Source organism: Anolis carolinensis, unplaced genomic scaffold (assembly GCF_035594765.1).
Source record: "Anolis carolinensis isolate JA03-04 unplaced genomic scaffold, rAnoCar3.1.pri scaffold_9, whole genome shotgun sequence".
Classification (NCBI taxonomy): Eukaryota; Metazoa; Chordata; class Lepidosauria; order Squamata; family Dactyloidae; genus Anolis; species Anolis carolinensis.
Genome location: NW_026943820.1, coordinates 24,637,951 through 24,659,068, shown reverse-complemented (window position 1 = coordinate 24,659,068; position 21,118 = coordinate 24,637,951). Strand labels below are relative to the sequence as shown.

The 21,118-nt window shown below is 40.2% G+C and overlaps 1 protein-coding gene across 1 annotated transcript; it reads left to right on the top strand.

Moving 5' to 3' along the window:
• The first annotated feature begins 1,353 nt into the window (after positions 1 to 1,353).
• Positions 1,354 to 13,771, top strand: gcsh (glycine cleavage system protein H). The gene is made up of 5 exons (XM_008113938.3): positions 1,354 to 1,741; positions 7,807 to 7,886; positions 9,629 to 9,692; positions 11,129 to 11,260; positions 13,004 to 13,771. The coding sequence occupies exons 1-5, from the start codon at positions 1,369 to 1,371 to the stop codon at positions 13,099 to 13,101; spliced, it is 747 nt and encodes a 248-aa protein (XP_008112145.2). The 5' UTR covers positions 1,354 to 1,368; the 3' UTR covers positions 13,102 to 13,771.
• The last annotated feature ends 7,347 nt before the right edge of the window (positions 13,772 to 21,118 follow it).

The window sequence follows — 21,118 nt, the reverse complement described above, 5'->3', positions numbered from 1 at the left end:
ATACTGGTAGCCAGATTTTGTTCATTTTCATGGTTTCCTCCTTTCTGTTGAAGTTGTCCACATGCTTTCTTTTGTAGTAGTTTCTCCGTGTGAAGTTACAATGCACTTCCATCAGGGAACTGTTGAGAGATAAAGCCTAAGGAACCTCGAAGGCAGGCAGGGGCAAACTTCGGCCCTCCCTCCAGCTGTTTTGGACTTCAACTCCCACAATTCCAACAGCTGTTGAAGTCCAAAACACCTGCTCGTGCTTGCTTTAAAGGCTCCTCCCTAGACTACAAATCCCGGAATTCTGCAGGAGGCAGCAACTGGATTTAAAGTGAATACATAGATCAGAGGTCCCCAAACTACGGCCCGCGGGCCTGACGCGGCCCTCCAAGGTCATTTACCTGGCCCCCGCCCTCAGTTTTATAATATAATACTTTTATATCAGTTTTAATAATATAATATATTGTATATACATATAATGTTGATAATAATATTATCACATTATACAATATAATACTAATAATAATACCATATAATAATATTAATGATGTGTTATATATTACATATAATATTACAGTATAGTGGTATAGTTCAATATAGTAATATATAATGCTAATGTTGTGCTATGCTAATAATATAATATATTGTATGTACATACAGCTGCTCTGTAGTGGACTAAGTGACTTGAAGGTTGGGTTGCTGACCTGAAAGCTGCCAGGTTCGAATCCCACCTGGGGAGCGTGTGGATGAGCTCCCTCTATCAGCTCCAGCTCCATGCGGGGACATGAGAGAAGCCTCCCACAAGGATGGTAAAAACATCAAAACATCCGGGCGTCCCCTGGGCAACGTCCTTGCAGACGGCCAATTCTCTCACTCCAGAAGCAACTCCGGTTGCTCCTGACACGAAAAAACAAAAACAAAACAGCTGCTCTGAGTCCCCTTCGGGGTGAGAAAGGCAGGATATAAATGTAGTAAATGAATAAATAAATAATTGTAGACTTAGGCTCACCCAAAGTCTGAAATGACTTGAAGGCACACAACAACAATAATCCTAATTAACTTGACTATCTCATTGGCCAGAAGCAGGCTCACAATTCCCATTGAAATCCTGATAAGTTTATGTTGGTTAAAATTGTTTTCATTTTTAAATATTGTATTGTTCTTTCATTGTTGTTGTTTTGCACTACAAATAAGACATGTGCTGTGCGCATAGGATTTTTTTTCAAATGATCATTCGGCCCCTCAACAGTCTGAAGGATTGTGGACCGGCCCTCTGCTTTAAAAGTTTGAGGACCCCTGACATAGATGCTCTAGTCTAGTCCTTGCTACTGTGCGGGAGAAGGTCTTTGACCAGAGATCCATATGATGCCAGAATCCGAAACGATGCAAGTGATGATCTCAAGAGGAGCCCGGCCAGGCAGGACGCCCAGCTGCATGCTCTCCGGGCCTCCTCGGGAGGAAGGGCAGCACTGCCTCCAAAGCCGCCGCCTCCTCTTCTTCCTCCTCCTCCATAATAGAAACACCCACAAAGGCGCGATAGGCCAGGCCCCTCCGGCAGGGAAGGACCGCCTCCTCGGCTTCCTCTCTCTCTCCCCCTCCGTTTCTCTGGACCGGCCCGCGATGGCAGTGGCGGCGGCTTGGCGGGCGCTGCACCGGGCCTTGCCGGGCTCCTTGCCCCCGAAGGCCTTCCGTGGCCTCTGCCCACTGCCTCGGGCCCGGCCGCTCAGCACCAGCGCCGCCTTGCAGCTCGCCGCCGGTGAGTCAGGAGGAAGGAAGGGGGACTGGAGCTTTGGGAAAGAAAGAAGGAAAAAACGAAAGGGAAGGCAGACCAGGGAAGCCCACCCAACATCCGTGGCGGAAAGCACGCCTTTCAGCCCCGGAAGGAAGCAAAGCAAGCCCTTCGCCAGAACCAAAAATTCGGGGCAGGGGGAGGGTTCAAACTTTCTCCCCCCTCTGAGATGACTTTTGAGACCAGAGATCTCAACAGGACCCTGGAATGACCATCATAGGTAGCAGGTCCTGAATCATTGCTCCCTCTTTAAGCCACAAAGGACAATCGTTTCCACAATTGGCAGAAGTTTCTTTCTGTTTTCTTCTTCTTTCCATTATCATAATTAGACGTGAATTAGCAAGAAGTTTTCAACCAAGCAGCAGCACAAGTTGTTCTGATGACACTATATTTTTGGTGTCTATTGAATACAGTAGAGTCTCACTTATCCAACACTCGCTTATCCAATGTTCTGGATTATCCAACGCATTTTTGTAGTCAATGTTTTCAATATATCGTGATATTTTTGTGCTAAATTCATAAATACAGTAATTACTACATAGCAGTACTACTTTTTCTGTCAAATTTGTTGTATAACATGTTTGGTGCTTAATTTGTAAAATCATAACCTAATTTGATGTTTAATAGGCTTTTCCTTAATGCCTCCTTATTATCCAACATATTCGCTTATCCAACATTCTGCTGGCCCGTTTATGTTGGAGAAGTGAGACTCTACTGTACTTGAGTCTCGGTAAAAGAGGGACTTTCAGCAGGCCTTGTGTGTTAGCTGGTTGTGTGACAAGTAGTGCAAGCTGAAATGCTCTTTTCTACACATCCAAGAAAGGTGCAGGAGCTAGAGTGTTAAGGCACTGAGCTGCTGAACTTGCTGATGGAAAGGTCGGAGGTTTGAATCCAGGGAGTGGGGTAAGCTCCTGCTGTTAGCCCCAGCTTCTGTCAACCTAGCAAACGGCGCTGCATGCAGTCATGCCAGTGGCCACATGACCTTGGGGGTGTCTACGGACAACGCCGGCTCTTCGACTTAGAAATGGAGATGAGCACCAACCCCCAGAATCGGACACAACTAGACTTAATGTCAGGGGAAAACCTTTACCTTTATTGAATACTTATGGAGCCCTCGGTGCCGCAGGTTAAACTGCTGAGCCACTGAACTTGTGACCAAAAGATTGGTGGCTCGAATCCGGGGACTGGGGTGAATTCCCGCTGTTAGCCCCAGTTTCTGCCAACCTAGCAGTTCGAAAACATGCAAATGTGAGTAGATCAATAGGTACCGCTCCGGCGGGAAGGTAATGGTACTCCATGCAGTCATGCCAGGGGCCACATGACCTAGGAGGTGTCTATGGACAACCCCGGCTCTTTGGCTTAGAAATGAAGATGAGCACCAACCCCAGAGTCAGATTTGACTAGACTTAATGTCAAGGAAAACCTTTATTGAATAGTTCTGTTGCATCTTTCCATCACACAAATGGTTTAGCAACTAATGCATCAAGCTTCTGGTGATCACCTTTACTCCTAACTTCTCCAAAGACCTCACCGTACTTTCAGAGTGCACCTTGTACATGCAATGAGTAGGCCAACCTAGGAAATCCGCTAAACCATTTGGGTTGAAAACGTAGGTGCCTCTTATCCACAGAAAATACATATCCTGTCAATGGTGTCCCGGGAATTTGCACTAACTTCCAGTAAGTTACTCTGAAGTAAATACAAGTTAGGCTCTGTCCCAAATAAGGTGGGCAGGTTTAAAACTGGAGAGTGCTGCTGTACCTTTATTCAAGGACAAAAGCTGTATTAGTCTGGAATTTTGGATTTTGTAGCACTGTTGAGATTAACTGAAACAAAGAAGTTGGCAGCATAAGCTTTCCCAGACGTAAGTCTCTTTTCTCAGATTTATTTTATTGGTTGTGTAAAAGAGGGACTTTCAGCAGGCCTTGTGTGTTAGCTGGTTGTGTGACAAGTAGTGCAAGCTGAAATCCTCTTTTCTACATGTCCAAGAAAGGTGCAGGAGTTAGGTTGAGGACATTGTCCAAAAAGATGGCACCTCAATGTGGTGTATGTTGCAGCAAAATTATGAGTCTTACACACTTGAAGACCAATTAATAATATAATATTATTTCTTACTCTTCCCACCGGAGCGGTACCTATTGATCTACTCACATTTGCATGTTTTCGAACTGCTAGGTTGGAAGAAGCTGGAGCTAACAGCGGGCGCTCACTTTGCTCCCCGGATTTGAACCTGGTACCTTTCGGTCTGCAAGTTCAACAGCTCGGTGCTTTAACACACTGAGCCACCAGAGGCTCCCCACTTATGCATAGGTCATAACAAATTTTGTTATATTTGACCCAAAACCTACCCTCAACTTATCCATGAGATGGACTTAAAGTTGACTATATATAGTAGGCTTTCTGGTATGTTAACTTCAATACAACCTCAAGAATTATCAGGTCCAGATATGCAAAAATAGTTGTATGTGATAACTCTTTTCAGAGACAGGATCATATGTGATTGTACAGTGTACAGGTTTTAATCCCTCTCCCATGTAACAACTCAGAGCTTTACTGTTTCTTGCCTGAAATGATGCTGCTAAGAAAAAGACATGCTATTTTGCCTGATAGAACCATGCAAACTATGCTGTGATAGTCTTGTAGCACAAAATATTAACAGGCGATATTTTAATTGCCAGTCTTGGCCTCGTTGAAGTTGAAAATCCCAATAATGTTTCTAGCCTCTTTGATCCTAGCAGATTATCAGCTTTGGAATTATAAAGGCCTTTCTGTGAGTTGCCAAAAGGAAGTACAAATTGCTCACCCAAACACTTACATGTCATTAACTGCCTGTGGTCAGTAAATCCACTTTTTCATTAAATTTGCTTACAGCGTCTTCAAGACTTTAAAATGTTTTCTTTAGGAATTTCTAGGCCCAGTTGTTTGGGCCTCTAACTCCCAGAAGCCCTAACCAGCTTGTTCAATGGTCAGGAATCCTGGGAGTTGGAAGCCCAAATAACTGGAGGGCCACAGTTTGAAGATGCCTGCCCTAAGTCCTCAGTGCTACTCTATTACCAACTTCTGCTCTTTTTTTTTTAAAGCTTTTAAAATTTTGCATTTTTCCACATTCATAGTGGTCCTGCACCCCAAGCCCCAGTGAGTAGGGATTACTGGCTGTATTTGACATGCAGGTGCTACTAGTAAAGCTTGCAGGTGAACTAGTAAAGCTTGATTTCCACAAGCTCATATTTTGCTTGAGTCCTGATGGCCAGTAGCATAAAGTGTAGACAGACAACAAAGGAGTTGTTAGTATAAACAGGTAACAGAGAGTAAATACACAACTGACAAACTGAAACTAAGTTACAAGCTATTGTAGTCCTTTTGCTTTCACAAGAAGGGATTCGGGATTATTGCTGTATCAGCTTTCTGAAAAACCATAGCTTATTGTGAACTGAGGAAATTATGGATAATCTTATGATATATTCTAACAAGCCAGTTTCTAGTCTTTGTTTATAAAGCAAGCTTGTTTTAGTTTAAAATGGTGGGATATAAATACAGTTTATTATTATTATTAACTATGGGCATCAGCTATTTCATTCAAAATCACGGGAGCATTTTCCTTAAATGTTCATCATCAATGTTGATGCTGTTCTCATCTTATTTAGAGATTGAAACCATAACTTGCATTCCATATTGAATGGTCTCTTTATGCATACAAATTGTAGTAAGCACATGGATAATATTTCTTCATGGAGCTTTTATCAGTAGTATTTCTTCATGGGCTTTTATCAGTATGTGGATAGCTAAATACACATTCGTTTCTAAGGGGAAAGGTCAGTTTTTCAGGCCATTCTAGGAGGGATTGGTTATTGCATTTTGGTGTAGATTGAATAAACTTTTTTTGTTTTTGAAAGGTTGGTGACCTAAAGTATTTTTAAAATGTTTTCTACCTGGTAAACTATCTAAAGTCACAGATGTGTCTTCTAATTTTGCAACACATTTTCGTGAGTATGCTTATTCAGAAATAACTATTCAGTGAGGCTTATTCCCATATGAAACATAAGAGCCATTGCGATATAGTATTTGACTAGACTGCAGACTGCAGCCAGGAAATCAGAAGACATTTACTTCTTGGGAGGAGAGCAATGACCAGCCTCTATAAGATAGTGAAGAATGGAGACATCACACTGGCAACAAAGGTCTTCAGTTAAAGCAGTGGTATTCCCCATCGTAACCTATGGATGCGAGAGTTGGACCATAAGGAAGGCTGAGCAAAGGAAGAGAGATGCTTTTGAACTTTGGTGCTGGAGGAAAATCCTGAGAGTGCCTTGGACTGCAAGAAGATCCAACCAGTCCGTCCTCCAGGAAATAATGCCCGGCTGCTCACTGGAGGGAAGTATGTTAGGGGCAAAGATGAAGTACTTTGGCCACATCATGAGGAAACAGGAAAACTTGGAGAAGATAATGATACTGAGGAAAATGGAAGGAAAAAGGAAGAGGGGCTGACCAAGGGCAAGATGGATAGATGGATGGTGTCCTTGAAGTGACTGGCTTGACCTTGAAGGAGCTGGGGATGGCAACGCCTGACAGGGAGTTCTGGCGTGGGCTGGTCATGAAGAGTCGGAAACGACTGAACGAATAAACAGCACAACAGATTTGACTAGAACTTGAGAGATCCATGTTTCTCTATCAAATGAACTATGAATCTCACAGGGCCCTTTATTTCAGCTTGACCTACCACACAGTATTGCTATGAGAATTAACATGGGGGGGATGGTGAGCCTTCTCTAGCCCTCCATCCAATTCTCAGAATTCACCCCAATTGTAAAGAACATGATGTACTATGAAGCGATTTTAGAATTTCAATCAGATTCTGGTCAATATTTGAATGACTTTGAATATTGCATGTTCACTGTTCTGATGATACTATTGCTCATATCAATTGATGCTCCTGAATGACTACATAATTTAATACGTATTTGCATTGTTCAGGTTTTTAAAAAACAAACATAGTTAGGGTTATTTCTAGATTGCATCTTTTAAATGGCTGCAGAATCATAGTGTTCAAACTACAACACTATACAGGTTCTCATGCATGTATGTATGGTATATGTGTTTAAAAAGTCTTTTAAACCTCAGGAAGAGATAATCGTCATATAAAAAAGGATATTTTATTACTTTTTGTTAAATAAGATGAGGGATTGTATTATTTAACTGTCTTGTTTGTGCATTTAATACATAGATAAATGTACATTGCAGTGTATCAGTTCCAATATAAACATATTTTGCAAATGGAATATTGGGTTAGCACTGTATTTTGCCATTAATCAATGCCTGCCTTTGAGAATGAGTGTGATTCCCCAAGTTTAGATGATTTCATGGCAAAGCAGATTTTTAAATCCTAGTCTTCAGATTCGTAGTCCAACTACATCGTGCTCACTTTTCATTGTGTATAACTTCGTAAGCCATAAACTGTCATCTTTTAAATACGAAAAAGTACAGTTCATTTAGAAAAATAATTGCAATTTAAAATCAGTTTTTTAAAATTCTGTTTGTTAAAATTGAGCTACAAATTCCTCTACATGTATTATAAAGATATTTTGGATTTACCAGCTGGAGGAGTAAGCAAATATTCAGTAAAAAGTAAAGATTCTAGGAGTATTAAGAAGCAAAAAAAAATATGTTTCTCCATAATGCCAAGGAGACATAAAGCACTCATTCCTATATAAAGAACTGAGAAAGGAAACGAAGCCTAGGAATAACAATGAGATACTTTCAATAGTTTTATCTAAATGTCTACTTTGTTACATAGTTTTTATAAATAATATGGATGAAATAAATATGATATTCCTACGATATTCGTGGGGCTGGCATATGTCAACAAATGAACTGAGCAAGAAAAGAGGCCATTGACACTTGCCTTCTAAATGTTGCTTGAGAAATCGTAGTTCAGAATGTTTAAATGGAGCTGATGCCCATAGACTATTGAAGCAAAAATAAGAATTAGAATAGCAAGAGTTACTGAAAATCCCCCCTTTTGTGTTTTTCTTTAGTCCGCAGATTCACAGACAAGCATGAATGGGTATCGGTTGAAAACAGTATTGGAACTGTAGGGATCAGCAACTTTGCACAGGTAACATCCCCCTTCTTGTTGTCCGACCATAGCTATTAACCTACTGTTGGCCTTGACCTTTGCTTTCTTTATTGATCTGATTGCATCTTCTATGTACAGAGCCAGATTGTAGACTTTGAACTCAAAACCTGTCTGAACATAATTGGTTGCTTTAACAATCCTTTCCCGGCTTCAACATCTTTCTAATTTGGCTTTTATACAAGTATACTTAGGACTCTGAGAATCTCTTGACTCAACACTTTTGTAGCTTTTTGTTTTTTTTATTGTGATTCATACTTCTAATTAAAATGTGTATAATTTCAAATACTTGATTGTATATGGAGCTGGAAGATTCCCAAGTGCCCACTTTGTTCTCTGTACAGTAGAGTTTCACTTATCCAATATAAACGGGCTGGCAGAATGTTGGATAAGCAAATATGTTGGATAATGAGGGATTAAGGAAAAGCCTATTAAACATCAAATTATATTATGATTTTACAAATTAAGCACCAAAAACATAATGTTTTACAACAAATGGACAGAAAAAGCAGTTCAATACACAGTAACGTTATGTAGTAATTAATGTATTTATGAATTTAGCACCAAACCATCGCAATATATTGAAAACATTGACTAAAAAATTGGCTGCTAACAAATTGACTACAAATAAAGATAGAATTGCATAAAATGAATTTATAGTAGCAACATTGTCGGAAATTAAATCCATAAAAAGTTCAATCCTTGCTGCCTAGAGAAACGGCTGTGGATTGGGGCGGGAGGAAAACTGCATTGGATAATCCAGAACATTGGATAAGCGAATGTTGGATAAGTGAGACTCTACTGTACTTGGTAACTTCCTGGTTAGCTTTGGTGCTCCCGCTTTCAAAAGGAGTCAAACATGAGCATTCGGGTTGTGTGTACCTGCAGTGCACATGTGTCAATCACTGGCAAGTCAGAATTGTGGTAAATTCTGGGTCATTTCCCTTATTTATGAATTAAAATATGTATATTCCATCCTGAAGATCACAGGCAGCATCCCGTTACAATAGACCAATCTTAACAAATTAGCCATGTTAATCTTCCAGTATACAAAGGAGGGAAGGGACAGGGAGAAAAAAGAAATGTGTCAGAAACTTTAAGACTAATTCATTTTTATTTTTGCAGAGTGAAAATAAATGCAGTACAGAGAGCCTTTGTGGCAACTGATATACAGAATTTTACTATCATTCTGTATTATCAAATGAAAGATGCCATTTCATGGTTCACCGAAAATATAAACATAGGAAATGAGGGAGCCTAAGAAAGCTCCCTCGACCCTCCAAACAGCGGCAGCAGTGGATGGATGGGCGGGACTGAGAGGAACGGACAAGTGGATGCGGCTGAGAGACTTCCTAGCTGCTTTGCTCTTTGTTTATTACTCCCCTGTGATAGGGGATATCAAGCCTATCTTTACGATGCGGCTAGTAGCCTGCCAGTAGAATGACTGAAAAACAGGTGTGGAAATACAGTCTCTGACATTAGAAAAATACAAAGTGAATCATGCTCTAGCAGAGGCATGGGCAAACTTTGGCCCTCCAAGTGTTTTGGACTTCAACTCTCACAATTCCTAGCCACCAGTAATCTGTTAGGAATAGTGGAAGTTGAAGTCCAAAACACCTGGAGGGCCCAAGTTTACCCATGTCTGCTCTAACAACTTGCATCATTGATGGTGGTGTTTTTTCTATTTACCTCCTCTGTTGCTGATGCCTGAATTTTAATTTCAGGAAGCATTAGGAGACGTTGTTTACTGTAGTCTTCCAGAAATTGGAACAAAGTTGAACAAACAGGGTAAGCACTTTCCTCCTCTATTGACTTTGTTTTTTTTTTTTTGTTGATTAATACAATAAAGCATTGCCAGAAAACAAGCAGTTTTCATTTAAGCAATAATGCTGCTCTTAGACCAAAATACCCGGAGTAATTACAGATGATTTTTCACAGCTTTGGAATGGCCAAATAGCTTGTTTGTTCTTTTAAAATTATAATCAGTAGAATTCTCCCTCCATCATGACAGGTTGTGGCACAAACAGCTTTTGAAAAGTGTTACCTCTGAAAACTTGTCATGAGGAGCTGGCTTAAATCAGGACAACCAATTGTACATTTCTTGGGACCGAGCCATGTTCTCTCACTTCCTTCTCTCCATCTTTCTGCACCAAATTGAAATGAAACTTAGATTTAATTCAGTGATTTAGTTTTATCATTCACAAGCAAGGATCCTTGCTCATGCTGCTCAGATATTCTGACAGGAAACCGGCGTCCTGTATGATGTATGAGTCAGGTCTCACCTCTCCTTCTCATCCGTTAGACCACTTCGTAACTACCAAGCGGCACTAACAAACACGACAGCATAGTTGATCTTATCTGCTAATCCCAGCGGCAAGAAAACTTTATTTACAGAATATCTACAAAGGTAAACAGCCAAAGCTGCTCGGACACATCTTGCCTCAGCAAGAGCAAATCATGAACAATCAAGAACAATTACTATCTGTCAGCCGCAAAAGGCCACCCTACTCGGATCTGCATACATTATTCACCAATACAGCACATAGTCCTAGACACTTGGGAAGTGTCTGACCATTGATTCAATACAAAAGCCAGTATAGTGATCTTATTTGCTGAGTACTAATCTTGTTGTGTATATTATTATTATTATTATTATTATTATTATTATTATTATTATTATTATATTTGTAACCTGTCCTGTCTCCCCGGGAGGACTCAGGGCGGTTTCCAGAAAACACAACAAACATTCAGTGCCGAAGTGAGCAACAAAACAAATCAAAACAACAAATAACATCAATATAAACTTCAAAACTTAAATGACAACCAACATTTTTTTAAAACACATACATCTCATCATACACATTTACATCAAAAGGATCTAAATAAAATTAAGGTGCAATTAAAAGTATAAAATGAAGAGTGAACAGCCAAACAGTGCCAAAGTGCATTTCCCATGTCCTTGTGCTCATGGAATATAAAATGTTCATCCCTTTCAAAATATTTTAGGATACTCAAAATTAGCCAAAACTACAAAAAATAAATGGCCAGTAAATATTAGAAAAGACTTTCTCAACAATAAAAGAAATAACAGCTGGACAATCAATTCTCTCCAAGTTTCAAGCAAGCAGGTCAACAGCCAAAAAATATAATCAGCACCTTGCCTGTATTTGATAAATCTTGCCTTATAAGTTGTCTGCTATTTTCTCCCCGATTCTGTACTTCAGATGAGTTTGGCGCTTTGGAAAGTGTGAAGGCAGCTAGTGAACTCTACTCCCCACTCACTGGAGAAGTAACAGAAATTAACACTGCCCTTGCAGATAATCCAGGACTTGTCAACAAATCTTGTTACCAAGATGGTAAGAGACTGCTTTTTTAATTATTATTATTTCTCTAAACTGTTTCTGCTATCACTGAGTGGATAGTTAGGACAAGAACATTGGGATAAATCTATGATTGTATTGTGCTTGCAATACTTAAATGCCAAACATTGGCTAAGCCACTTTAGGCATCTCATGGCCAGAATCTTCCTTCCTAAAGAAGGGAAACATTGTCAGTTTGGCTGGAGACTATGGTGCTTCTTATCTACAGTAGAGACTTGCTTATCCAACATAAATGGGCCAGCAGAACGTTGGATAAGCAAAAATGTTGGATAATAAGGAGGGATTAAGGAAAAGCCTATTAAATGTCAAATTACGTTATGATTTTACAAATTAAGCACCAAAACATCTTGTTTTACAACAAATTGACAGAAAAAACAGTTCAATATATGGTACTGTTATGTAGTAATTACTGTATTTATGAATTTAGCACCAAAACATCGCAATGTATTGAAAACATTGACTACAAAAATATTGTCTACTAACAAATTGACTACAAATAAAGATAGAATTGCATCAAATTAACTTACAGTAGCAACATTGTCAAAAATTAAATCCATAAAAAGTTCAGTCCTTGCTGCCTAAAGAAACAGCTGTGGATCTGGGCAGGAGGCAGACTGCATTGGATAAGCGAATGTTGGATAAGTGAGACTCTATCATATTTTGGTAGTGTTGTAGGACCTGATTTTTTTCTTTGTTTCATCCCATGTTGCTGGTGACTTAAAGGCATGATATTGGGTGAGCACAGCCAGTCATGGTGGCCCTTCTGATATTCTGTACCAGGGCAGTGGCAGAATTGATAAACAAATTAGAAAGGTTCAGTGCTGTTTATTGAATGGAAGGTGTTTAGTATAGCAGTGTCTGTGAAGAAGCTGTAAAAAACAACTCATGTGCCAAATAAGTGGCAGCTTACAGGAGGTCAATGGAAAAGGAGTACAGCTAAAAGGTTGGCTAAATGGTAGTGGCTTGCTGGAGATTTTGCTCCAGCCTGACACTCTCAGATGCATTGGGCTGGAGCTCCCATCACTCCCAGTCAGTATAGACATTAGTCACAAAACAACAACTACTCCAGCATAGTTGACCTTGCTGCCTAGCAGTCATGGAAATTGTAGTCCAGTACATCTGGAAGGTGCAAAATTGTTACGGTCTTGGAGAGTTCATGGCAGATATAAAATTTTAAACATGATTGACTACTAGCATGACTGTCATTGACATAAGAACCTCAGAAGAAGATAAGATACTGATGCCTGCTTTTATATCTTGTTTGCTGTTCGCAACAACGCAGATCCCTCTCTGACCTCATGCTCTGGAAGTGTAAAGGGCAGAGGAAACATTCACTCTCTAAGGGACAGGACTTTCAGATTTCCTAGAGAGACTCAAAGAATGAGAAATGGAAATGAAAACAAGATGAACCTTTGTCCCTCCTGGCGACAGGCAGAGAAGGGGGGAAATGAATTTTAATCAGGCATGAGACTGAATTGTTTAAAATAAGAACAAACAACATTCAGCCGGAAGAAGACTCTTACCACAGGAAAGTAAGCTTCTGAACATTGGGATTGATTAGCCCCCTTTAGCATGCATTCATAATTTTATTTAGCTATTAGCTGCATCTTTTTATTACTAGAGTCATAATTGTTTTACTTAATGGCAAGTGCTAAGCTCAGGAGAGAACCTTTACTCTGGAGCTGGTTTTGATAAGTATCTTTATCTTCTTGCTCACAGGCTGGCTTATCAAGATGACTGTGGATAATCCTTCAGAATGTGATGAACTCATGAGTGAAGAGGCATATGAGAAATACATAAAATCTATTGAGGAGTGACTGGAAATCAAGAGTAAACTAGTACAAGCCACTTAGTATAGATTCCAAAATTAGCGGTGGACAGAAGGTCCAACTCTGACCAGTTTGTCAAGGAGATTTTGAAGGAAAATGTGCTGCCTTGTATTCAAAATGGATTTATCTCTGCCCATTAATGACTGTAAATCAAAAGAAATGTGCACCTTTAACTAGTCAGTATCCTCTATATGAGGTTTGGGGTCATTTTAAAGTCTAATAAATGTAATTATATTATTTCACTGTCTGATGTTTATAACTCCTTCTGGTATAGAATAATCTTTGTAAACTAAGCCCAGGAAATGAGAAAGTAGAATTGAAACGGAATGCAACAGCCTTAATTCCATAGCACAGATTGTACTTTTATCATTGCTGGATTCATATTTCTCCTGTCAACCCTTCTGCCACATTTCATGCGCCCACAGGTATGTCCATCCCCTTTCAATCAGGTTTCAATATTAAAAGCTGTATTTGTTGCTTTGAGAATTGTAGGAATTAGTGGAAGTTCCCAGTGATTAGAGCAGAGTCAGATCTTACATTTTGTAGTGAAACTTTGGAAGTATGGCCAAAAGTATGCCCTTTATTTGATAGATAAAGTTCCCTGCTTTACAGTAGAAAAGATAAAAAAATAATAATTAATAAAAAAATCCTGACTTTACTGACTGCGTTTGCTGTTCCTTTTTGTGTTCTGCCATAGTCTCTCCATAGGTTTAATATTTAAAGGATGAATGTTGTTTCCCTACCCCTTGCGCAGTTGAGGAATGTGTAGGATTCAAGCAAACAAGAATTTAGTAATTTATCATTATATACTGTTAAATCAGTAAATTGTTACACAATTAAAACTGTTCTTATGGACTATTGAGAGCTGGGTGCTTTTGCATACAGCCTTTAAGTCTTGCTTTACACAACTGAAAAACATTGGCGAGAAGCACTTGATGGACCAACCTGAATACGGCATATTATTTGAGAACACAGAAAGGCTGGACCACTCTCATAACCACCATGTCAGACTACACAGAGAAGCCATTTGAAGTCCACATGAGGCACGTGGACAATTTTAACAGAAAGGAGGAAGCCATGAAAATGAACAAAATCTGACTACCAGTATTAAAAAAAATTCTAAAATCAGGACAGTAAATAAAGAGCATCACTCAGAAATTCCAGGCAGGAAGCAGCCAGACCTTAAAGCTGAAAGCCTATTCAATGCTAATCAAGGTGGCCAATGGAAACATTCACGCCTGCCTCAAACAGACAAGAACTCTTTCTCCCACTCTGAACATTCCACAGATATATAAACCCCACTTGCTTAGTTTCCAACAGACCTCACAACCGCAGAAGATGACTGCCATAGATGCAGGTGAAACATCAGGAAAGAATGCTTCTGGAATATGGCCATACAGCCTGGAAAACTCAGTTACCCATTGGCGAGAAATTTAAATGTGTCAAAAGATGCATATCAACATTAAACAACAAAGAACAAGGCTTTTACAGGAGATGATCTTCCCTTGGTGAATGTGCAGGACTACTTTTCAGTTGGAAGAAACACTAGGGGTGGCATGTTGGAGTGTTCACATTATTTCATCCATAGTCAGGGCAGGTTTCCTTAAATCAGGTTTGGCAAAGTGTGGCCATGCAGATATTTCTGAACTGAAATTCCCATCAAGGTATTGCAATTCAAATATATCATTTCAGCTCAAATGATGGTGAAGACTGTTCCTGTTCAACATTATTTAAAGGAGCGGTTTGCCTACCCATTTCTTCAATAAATGGCTCTCGGCATCTGTTCCTTCTGACACTTTGCACTTTTATCTCTCAGATGCCATTGACCAGATTGACAGTGAGTTAACATCTGGAGGGCCAGATGTTGCCTTAGTGCCTAATTACCTATGGCAAAGCAGTTCTTGTTCCCACTAAATGAGCCTGAGAAGGGAGTGGGACAAAGAGACAAACATAGGAAGATCTTAAAGAGTTCTAAACGGCTCATATTAACCCGCATTCTCCTCTCTTAGAAGGCATGATATAAAACCTGCAAGCAAAATACAGTCTTGGTTTTTCACCTAGGACTGAGACATTTCTCTATACGACAGAGACGTTTCTTTGGTCACTGAGCATGTTATTGTTACATGCTTTAAAGTCATTTCAAACTTGGTGAGATTTGCTTTGGGTGTGGTGCCTTTGACTTAAGCAATCCATAATAAAATTCCTTCTTCTACACAGCTATTAAAGGTGTAGAGGCCTGTGTCTTATTTCACCTGGTAAGCTTATATTTGGAATTGGAAGAGTTTCATATACTATGTGTTCAAATCTAAGATACCCTGGGGTGTTGTGTGGTTTCTGGGCTGCATGGCCGTGTTCTAGTAGCTGAGCTGCTGAACTTGTGGACCGAAAGGTTTCAGGTTCAAATACAGGGAGCAGAGTGAGCACCCGCTGTTAGCCCCAGCATCTGCCAACCTAGCAGTTCAAAAACATGCAAATGTGAGTAGATCAATAGGTACCGCTTCAAGCAGGAAGGTAACAGCACTCCATGCAGTCATGCCGGCCACATGACCTTGGAGGTGTCTACGGACAATGCTGGCTCTTGGGCTTAGAAATGGTTATGAACACCAACCCCCAGAGTCAGACACAACTGGACTTAATGTCAAGGGAAAACCCTACCTTTACCTTAATCCTGGCAATGACTATGTAAGGTAAGTCAGTATTTTCCTCATATTACAGACTGGCCATCTAATCAGTTCTTGGCTGCTTTGATAGCCACAGTTGTCCATTATATGACAGGCTTTCCTCCTTGTTTATGTATTCATTTCTTTACTGTGAACAAATTGCATTTCACTGACTTCAACATTTAGAATCAATAGTGTTGGAAGGAGCCTCATGCACCATCGAGTCCAACTTCCTTCTCAATGCAGGATCTCCACGTAAAGCATCCCCAACAGGCAGCTACCCATGCCCAACCTTGTTGAAGATGTCCAGAGAAGGAGACCCCACCACCTCTCAGGGCAATTGGCCAAGACTAGAGTGGGAGCCATTAACCTTTGCATACATGGAGTAGCTTGCCCATCTTCCAGCAGGGAGCGATGTTGCTTTGCTTAAGCAATAGGTATCAGTTTTGGAGGGCCGGAATATCAGGGTTTTCAATCAGAATTTACTGGCAATTGAAAGGTTTATATATGATTTTTGAGAGGCTTGCCCGTTACTAGAGGGTAGGTGATGGATCAGTTGTTGACTGACATGGGAATGAAATCCAATGTGCCTAAAGCAAAAGTAGCTGGGTTGCATCTCCCAATGGCCTCTTTCAGCATAGCTAATAGTGACAAATTACAATCCAAACATCAACTAAAGGGCTGGAAGATATCTGGTGAATATTGTAAGAATTTCTTGCTCTGATCTTCCCAGCCAACATCCAGCCTTCATTGGTGGTTTCCTGTGTTTCCAGTATGAAGTCAATCTAACAGAATAGCTAGGCCAGGCATGGGCAAACCTCGGTCTTCCAGGTGTTTTGGACTTCAACTTCTACAATTCCTAACAGCCGGTAGGCTGTTAGGAATTGTGGGAGTTGAAGTCCAAAACACCTGGAGGGCCGAAGTTTGCCCATGCCTGACCTAGACACTTGCTTTGAGGTGCAACTCTTCTTTTTGATAATGCTAATTTTCAATCACTTGATTGTAAAACATTTGGTGCAAATAGCTGAGAAAACAGGCAGCTGACAAAACCATTATTTCCAAGTAGCTTCCCAGGGGAAGCAGTCAAGCACATCTGGTAAAGCAATACATTTGAGAACCACATATGTGTGGCTGATCGGGGTAAATTGTAGGGGTGACTGGATTTCATTCAACATACTCTTTTCATTTGGTTTGTCTTCTGGGATAGCTAACAATGTGTGTGCTCCAAGGCAAAAAAAAAAAAAAATAGCCCCTGGACTTGATGCAGTTGGTTAGTCCCTCCTAGAAAAGTCAGATGTGGTACAACTGTAACATTACCTTGTGCCAGCAAATAATCTTACTCCTAGGAACAAGCAAGGTAAATAAATGCATCGCCAACATAGTTAGTGAGCTGGGAGCCTGTTAGTCACTGCAGGTCTTTCTCTGAAACCAACCTAAAATACTTTTGAGATGAGAATCCCACTTGAGTTGTACAGAGGATGCTAGGTGGATCATGCCCTCTAGTTCTGAATTTGTTCGTGAGGTCATTGAGAGTGTGAACACACCCTCCTTATATCTAATTAAATTACTAGTAAGCCAATTACTGTGGCAGCTTCGTTAACTAAGCAACTGGAAGGTGGCATGGCTATCTCACAGTTTCATTGTAGAATGGGTGACAAATCTAGCCTCTTCTTTTACCAAGTGTCTAGGTCAGCTGATGGACAGAGGATAAAGGATTCTGTTTCACTTTTCATCCTTCAAGAGACAGGAGATTTACGGTAGTCTCGGATTCACACTGTGACGGTAGAATAATCAAATCTGACATTTAAAGGACACAAAGACTAGTATGACAGTGTACATCAGTGGATAAGACTAAAGAAGACAGATCACAGACTTGACAACTCTTTGAGGTGGAAAAAGGAGATCTCCTGTTTTCTGAATGGGTGGCAGATTTCCAAGAGAAAGAGACATGAAATGATGAAATTGGATTCTTACGGATTGGGGAAGTAGTGACAGTTTTACAAAGTATAGTTTTGGACCCTCCAGAGGTATAAGTCCTGGAGACTCCACGCTCTCTTGATCCTGTGGTGCAGTGTTTGATGGTGGTCTAGGACTCTGGGAGACCAAGGATCAACTTCTACTTAGCTACAGAAAACCACTTGGAAGCCATGGGCAAGTCACGTGCTCTTAGACTTATAGGAGGACAATAGCGACAAATCACTTAAATAAAATTTGCCAAGAAAACCTAGATGAGAGTTGTCATAAATTGGAGGCAATTTTAAGACATACAACAGCAAACTCACTCCTCTTCAGTTCTCGATATCAAGGATATAACCCAACCACAACTTTGTGTTTGTGTGTCATCCCATTTGCAGTTTCTCAAGTTGCTCCTGACACGAAGGGGAAAAAAATCCAATTTGTACCCATGGTCATAATTGTGAATACCAAACAGTTATGAGTTTATAAGCCTAGCATATGACATTATAACCAGCAATCGGGGTGCCAGCCATAATTTGCTCTTTTACTTGTGTACATCCTCACCAAGATTCCAGCTCTCTTTTTTGCCTCTCTCTTGCTGAGACCTAGAAGAAAATGTGTTTTCTATTTTGGGGTTACCATAATCACATTCATGTGATTCATTTAACACTACTTCTGATCACATGAAAGGTGCTATTAAAATTAGATAAAAGAGAGGCTAAAGTAGGGTGGAACCTGTCTCATATTACCAAGGTCAATCCAAGATCTGCCTGAGCCAGAGAAGCAAATGACACCTCAGCTCTTGAAGTGCTCAAGGCAAGGTGCATAAATACTCAAAGCCAGATCAATTATTCTGGTACATGAAAGACACAGGAGCTCACCCACTCACACACACCCCAAAGTAGGAAAAATATAACAATAGCAAACTAGATAAGAAAGAATTTGCCGTCCTTTCATGATATTCAACATTTACTTCCTTGTGCGTTGCTTCTACCAGCACTGCTCATTACCTCTGAGGATAAAACTAGGGACGGGCAGAGGATGAGTAATTGTAAATAATATATATACTGAACACACCCCTCAGGCTTTGCATTCATTGGTCTTGCTAGGGTCTGGTCACTGGTTTATTTTTCTTCCCCAGTCTCACATTTGCCTTCAAAAGCACACACAAAAAAATAAATATTTCTTCTCAGGGAGAAATTTGCCCAGAAGAAATGGCTACAATGCAATGCCTAATTCTATAAACAAATGGAGATGATACATTTCAGAGGCTAGTAGAAATGAATGAGCGTGTCTCTTGTTTCAGAAAGGGGGAAATTACTATCTGTAACAAAAGCTTCTTAGCTTGTACAGATTTGTGTGTCTCACACTACATTAAAAGCTTCCCTTCCTGTTTATGAGATCCTAGAGAGGTGCATTGTGCTTTCTGGATAGCCTATGGACTGCAAATGTCCAAGACGTGGTTACACAACAGCAGGAACTACATTGGTTTTATAACATTGCCAAGTTCTCCCAGTGGCAGGGCACGTACTCTGCACTCCGCTAACGTGTGGAACAGCTGCTGGAGAAATGTGGGCTGACAGCAGGAGGCACAGGAAGTATTGTTCTGTGTCTCTGATGATTTCAGTGAAACTCGACTGCTGTACTGACCTTTAAAGATGGAGGGTTGGTGATGGTGCAACCTGAACTTATAGCTTCTGCTGCACTTGATAAAATGAAAGCGTAGTTAGTGCACCTGTATCACAGTCCAGATGGTGCTGGAGTGTGTCCCTACTACACAGTTGTAGCAATTTGATCCCACTTTCACTGCTATGGCTCCATCTAACAGAATTGAGGACATTTCACAGCAATGCAGCACTATGATTTCATTTTTAATGGCATGGCATCCTGAAATTTGTAGTTTAGGGAAGGATATTTAGAATTCTCAGCTTGCAAGCCCTGGCCATTTACCGAACTATATATCCTAGGAATACATAGGAGATTATCATGTCCAGCCTGGCTAATTAAAGTTGCCAGAGGAAGACCGGCCAATTGGGTGGTAGAAGAGGGCTATGTTACAAGCTCTCTAAAAGACCTGTTTTTTAAAAATAATAATAATAATAATAATTGGACCCCATCCTCCCCCACCCCTGAATCATGGTCTGGATGCAATACAGGTATGGATGTGTGTGAATAGACAGTGACTTTAGCCAGACAAGACAGAAGTGCTGCAGGTCATAGGAAAACAAACCTGGGATTGAGGCCACAGGTTCGTCTTGCTCTGAAAGATCAGGTTCATAACTTGGAGGTGCTCTTGAACCCAGTGTGGCTCCTGGAAAGTAAGGTTGCTGCAGAGGTCAGGAGTTCTTTTGCTTAGGTTTGGTTGATGCTCCAGCTGTCACCTTCCTTGGAGAAGGCAGATTGGACCACAGTGGTTCATATCTTAGTTATCTCTTCATTAGACTATTGTATTGCACTCTGCATGGGGATGCCCTTGAAGCTGCAGCTAGTGAAAAATGCAGAAATCAGATTATATAGCATTATTCTTGCAAGAACTATGCTGCTTTCCACTTTGCCTCTCAGCTTTGCCTTTAGTGAATGAGGCACCACTTTGAGATTACACCCGTATGGTTCCAAATCAGTGAAAGTACCAGCTACTTTTCACTTAACATACCGTCTGTGATCTGTCTACGAGACTTCTGCTTTATTGGTTCATGTTTTATTTAAGAATTTCACTTAAAACCTTCAATTACAAGATGCCTTTTAAATTTCCTGCTGCCGCAGGTCCGTGCTACCATTAAGGATGTAGAATACATGCTTTGAAAAAGAGGCCCTAAACCTGAAATATTTTGTTCAAAAGTGACATTTTGATGGAAGATACCTCTTTAAGAGATCTGCCTCTAAGGAAATACTCTGCCTCACATCCTGTCTGTTTCTTAGAGCTAGAGATAAAATATTAAATAATTGTACAGAAAAAAAAATAGATACATTATCTGAGTAAGTTAAGATGTATGGCCATGGTTCACTGCCTTTTTGAAAAACTAGGTTTGAGCCAAAGTGATAACTAAAGCATAACTAAGACAGTCTTTCCATGCAGCTTTTCATATCACAAACCATTAACAAAGAGCCACGGAGGAATATTTATTTAAAAGAAGTAAAGTGGCATGTTATGTTCAGGGGACTGTTTCCCAGAATCTTTTATATCTCTGGTCCAACTCAGGTATTATGACAAATAATTCAACAGAACCTACTATGAGGCAAAGTCAGTGGATTTAGATGTCATGAAAGGATGAGATGTGCTTGTTTAGCTATGGAATTAATTAGTGTTTATATTTCTAATACCAGGGAGAAAGAAAAATGCCAGCAGGATTTTCTGTCGAAGCATTGTAGTAATGCCACTTAACATGGAA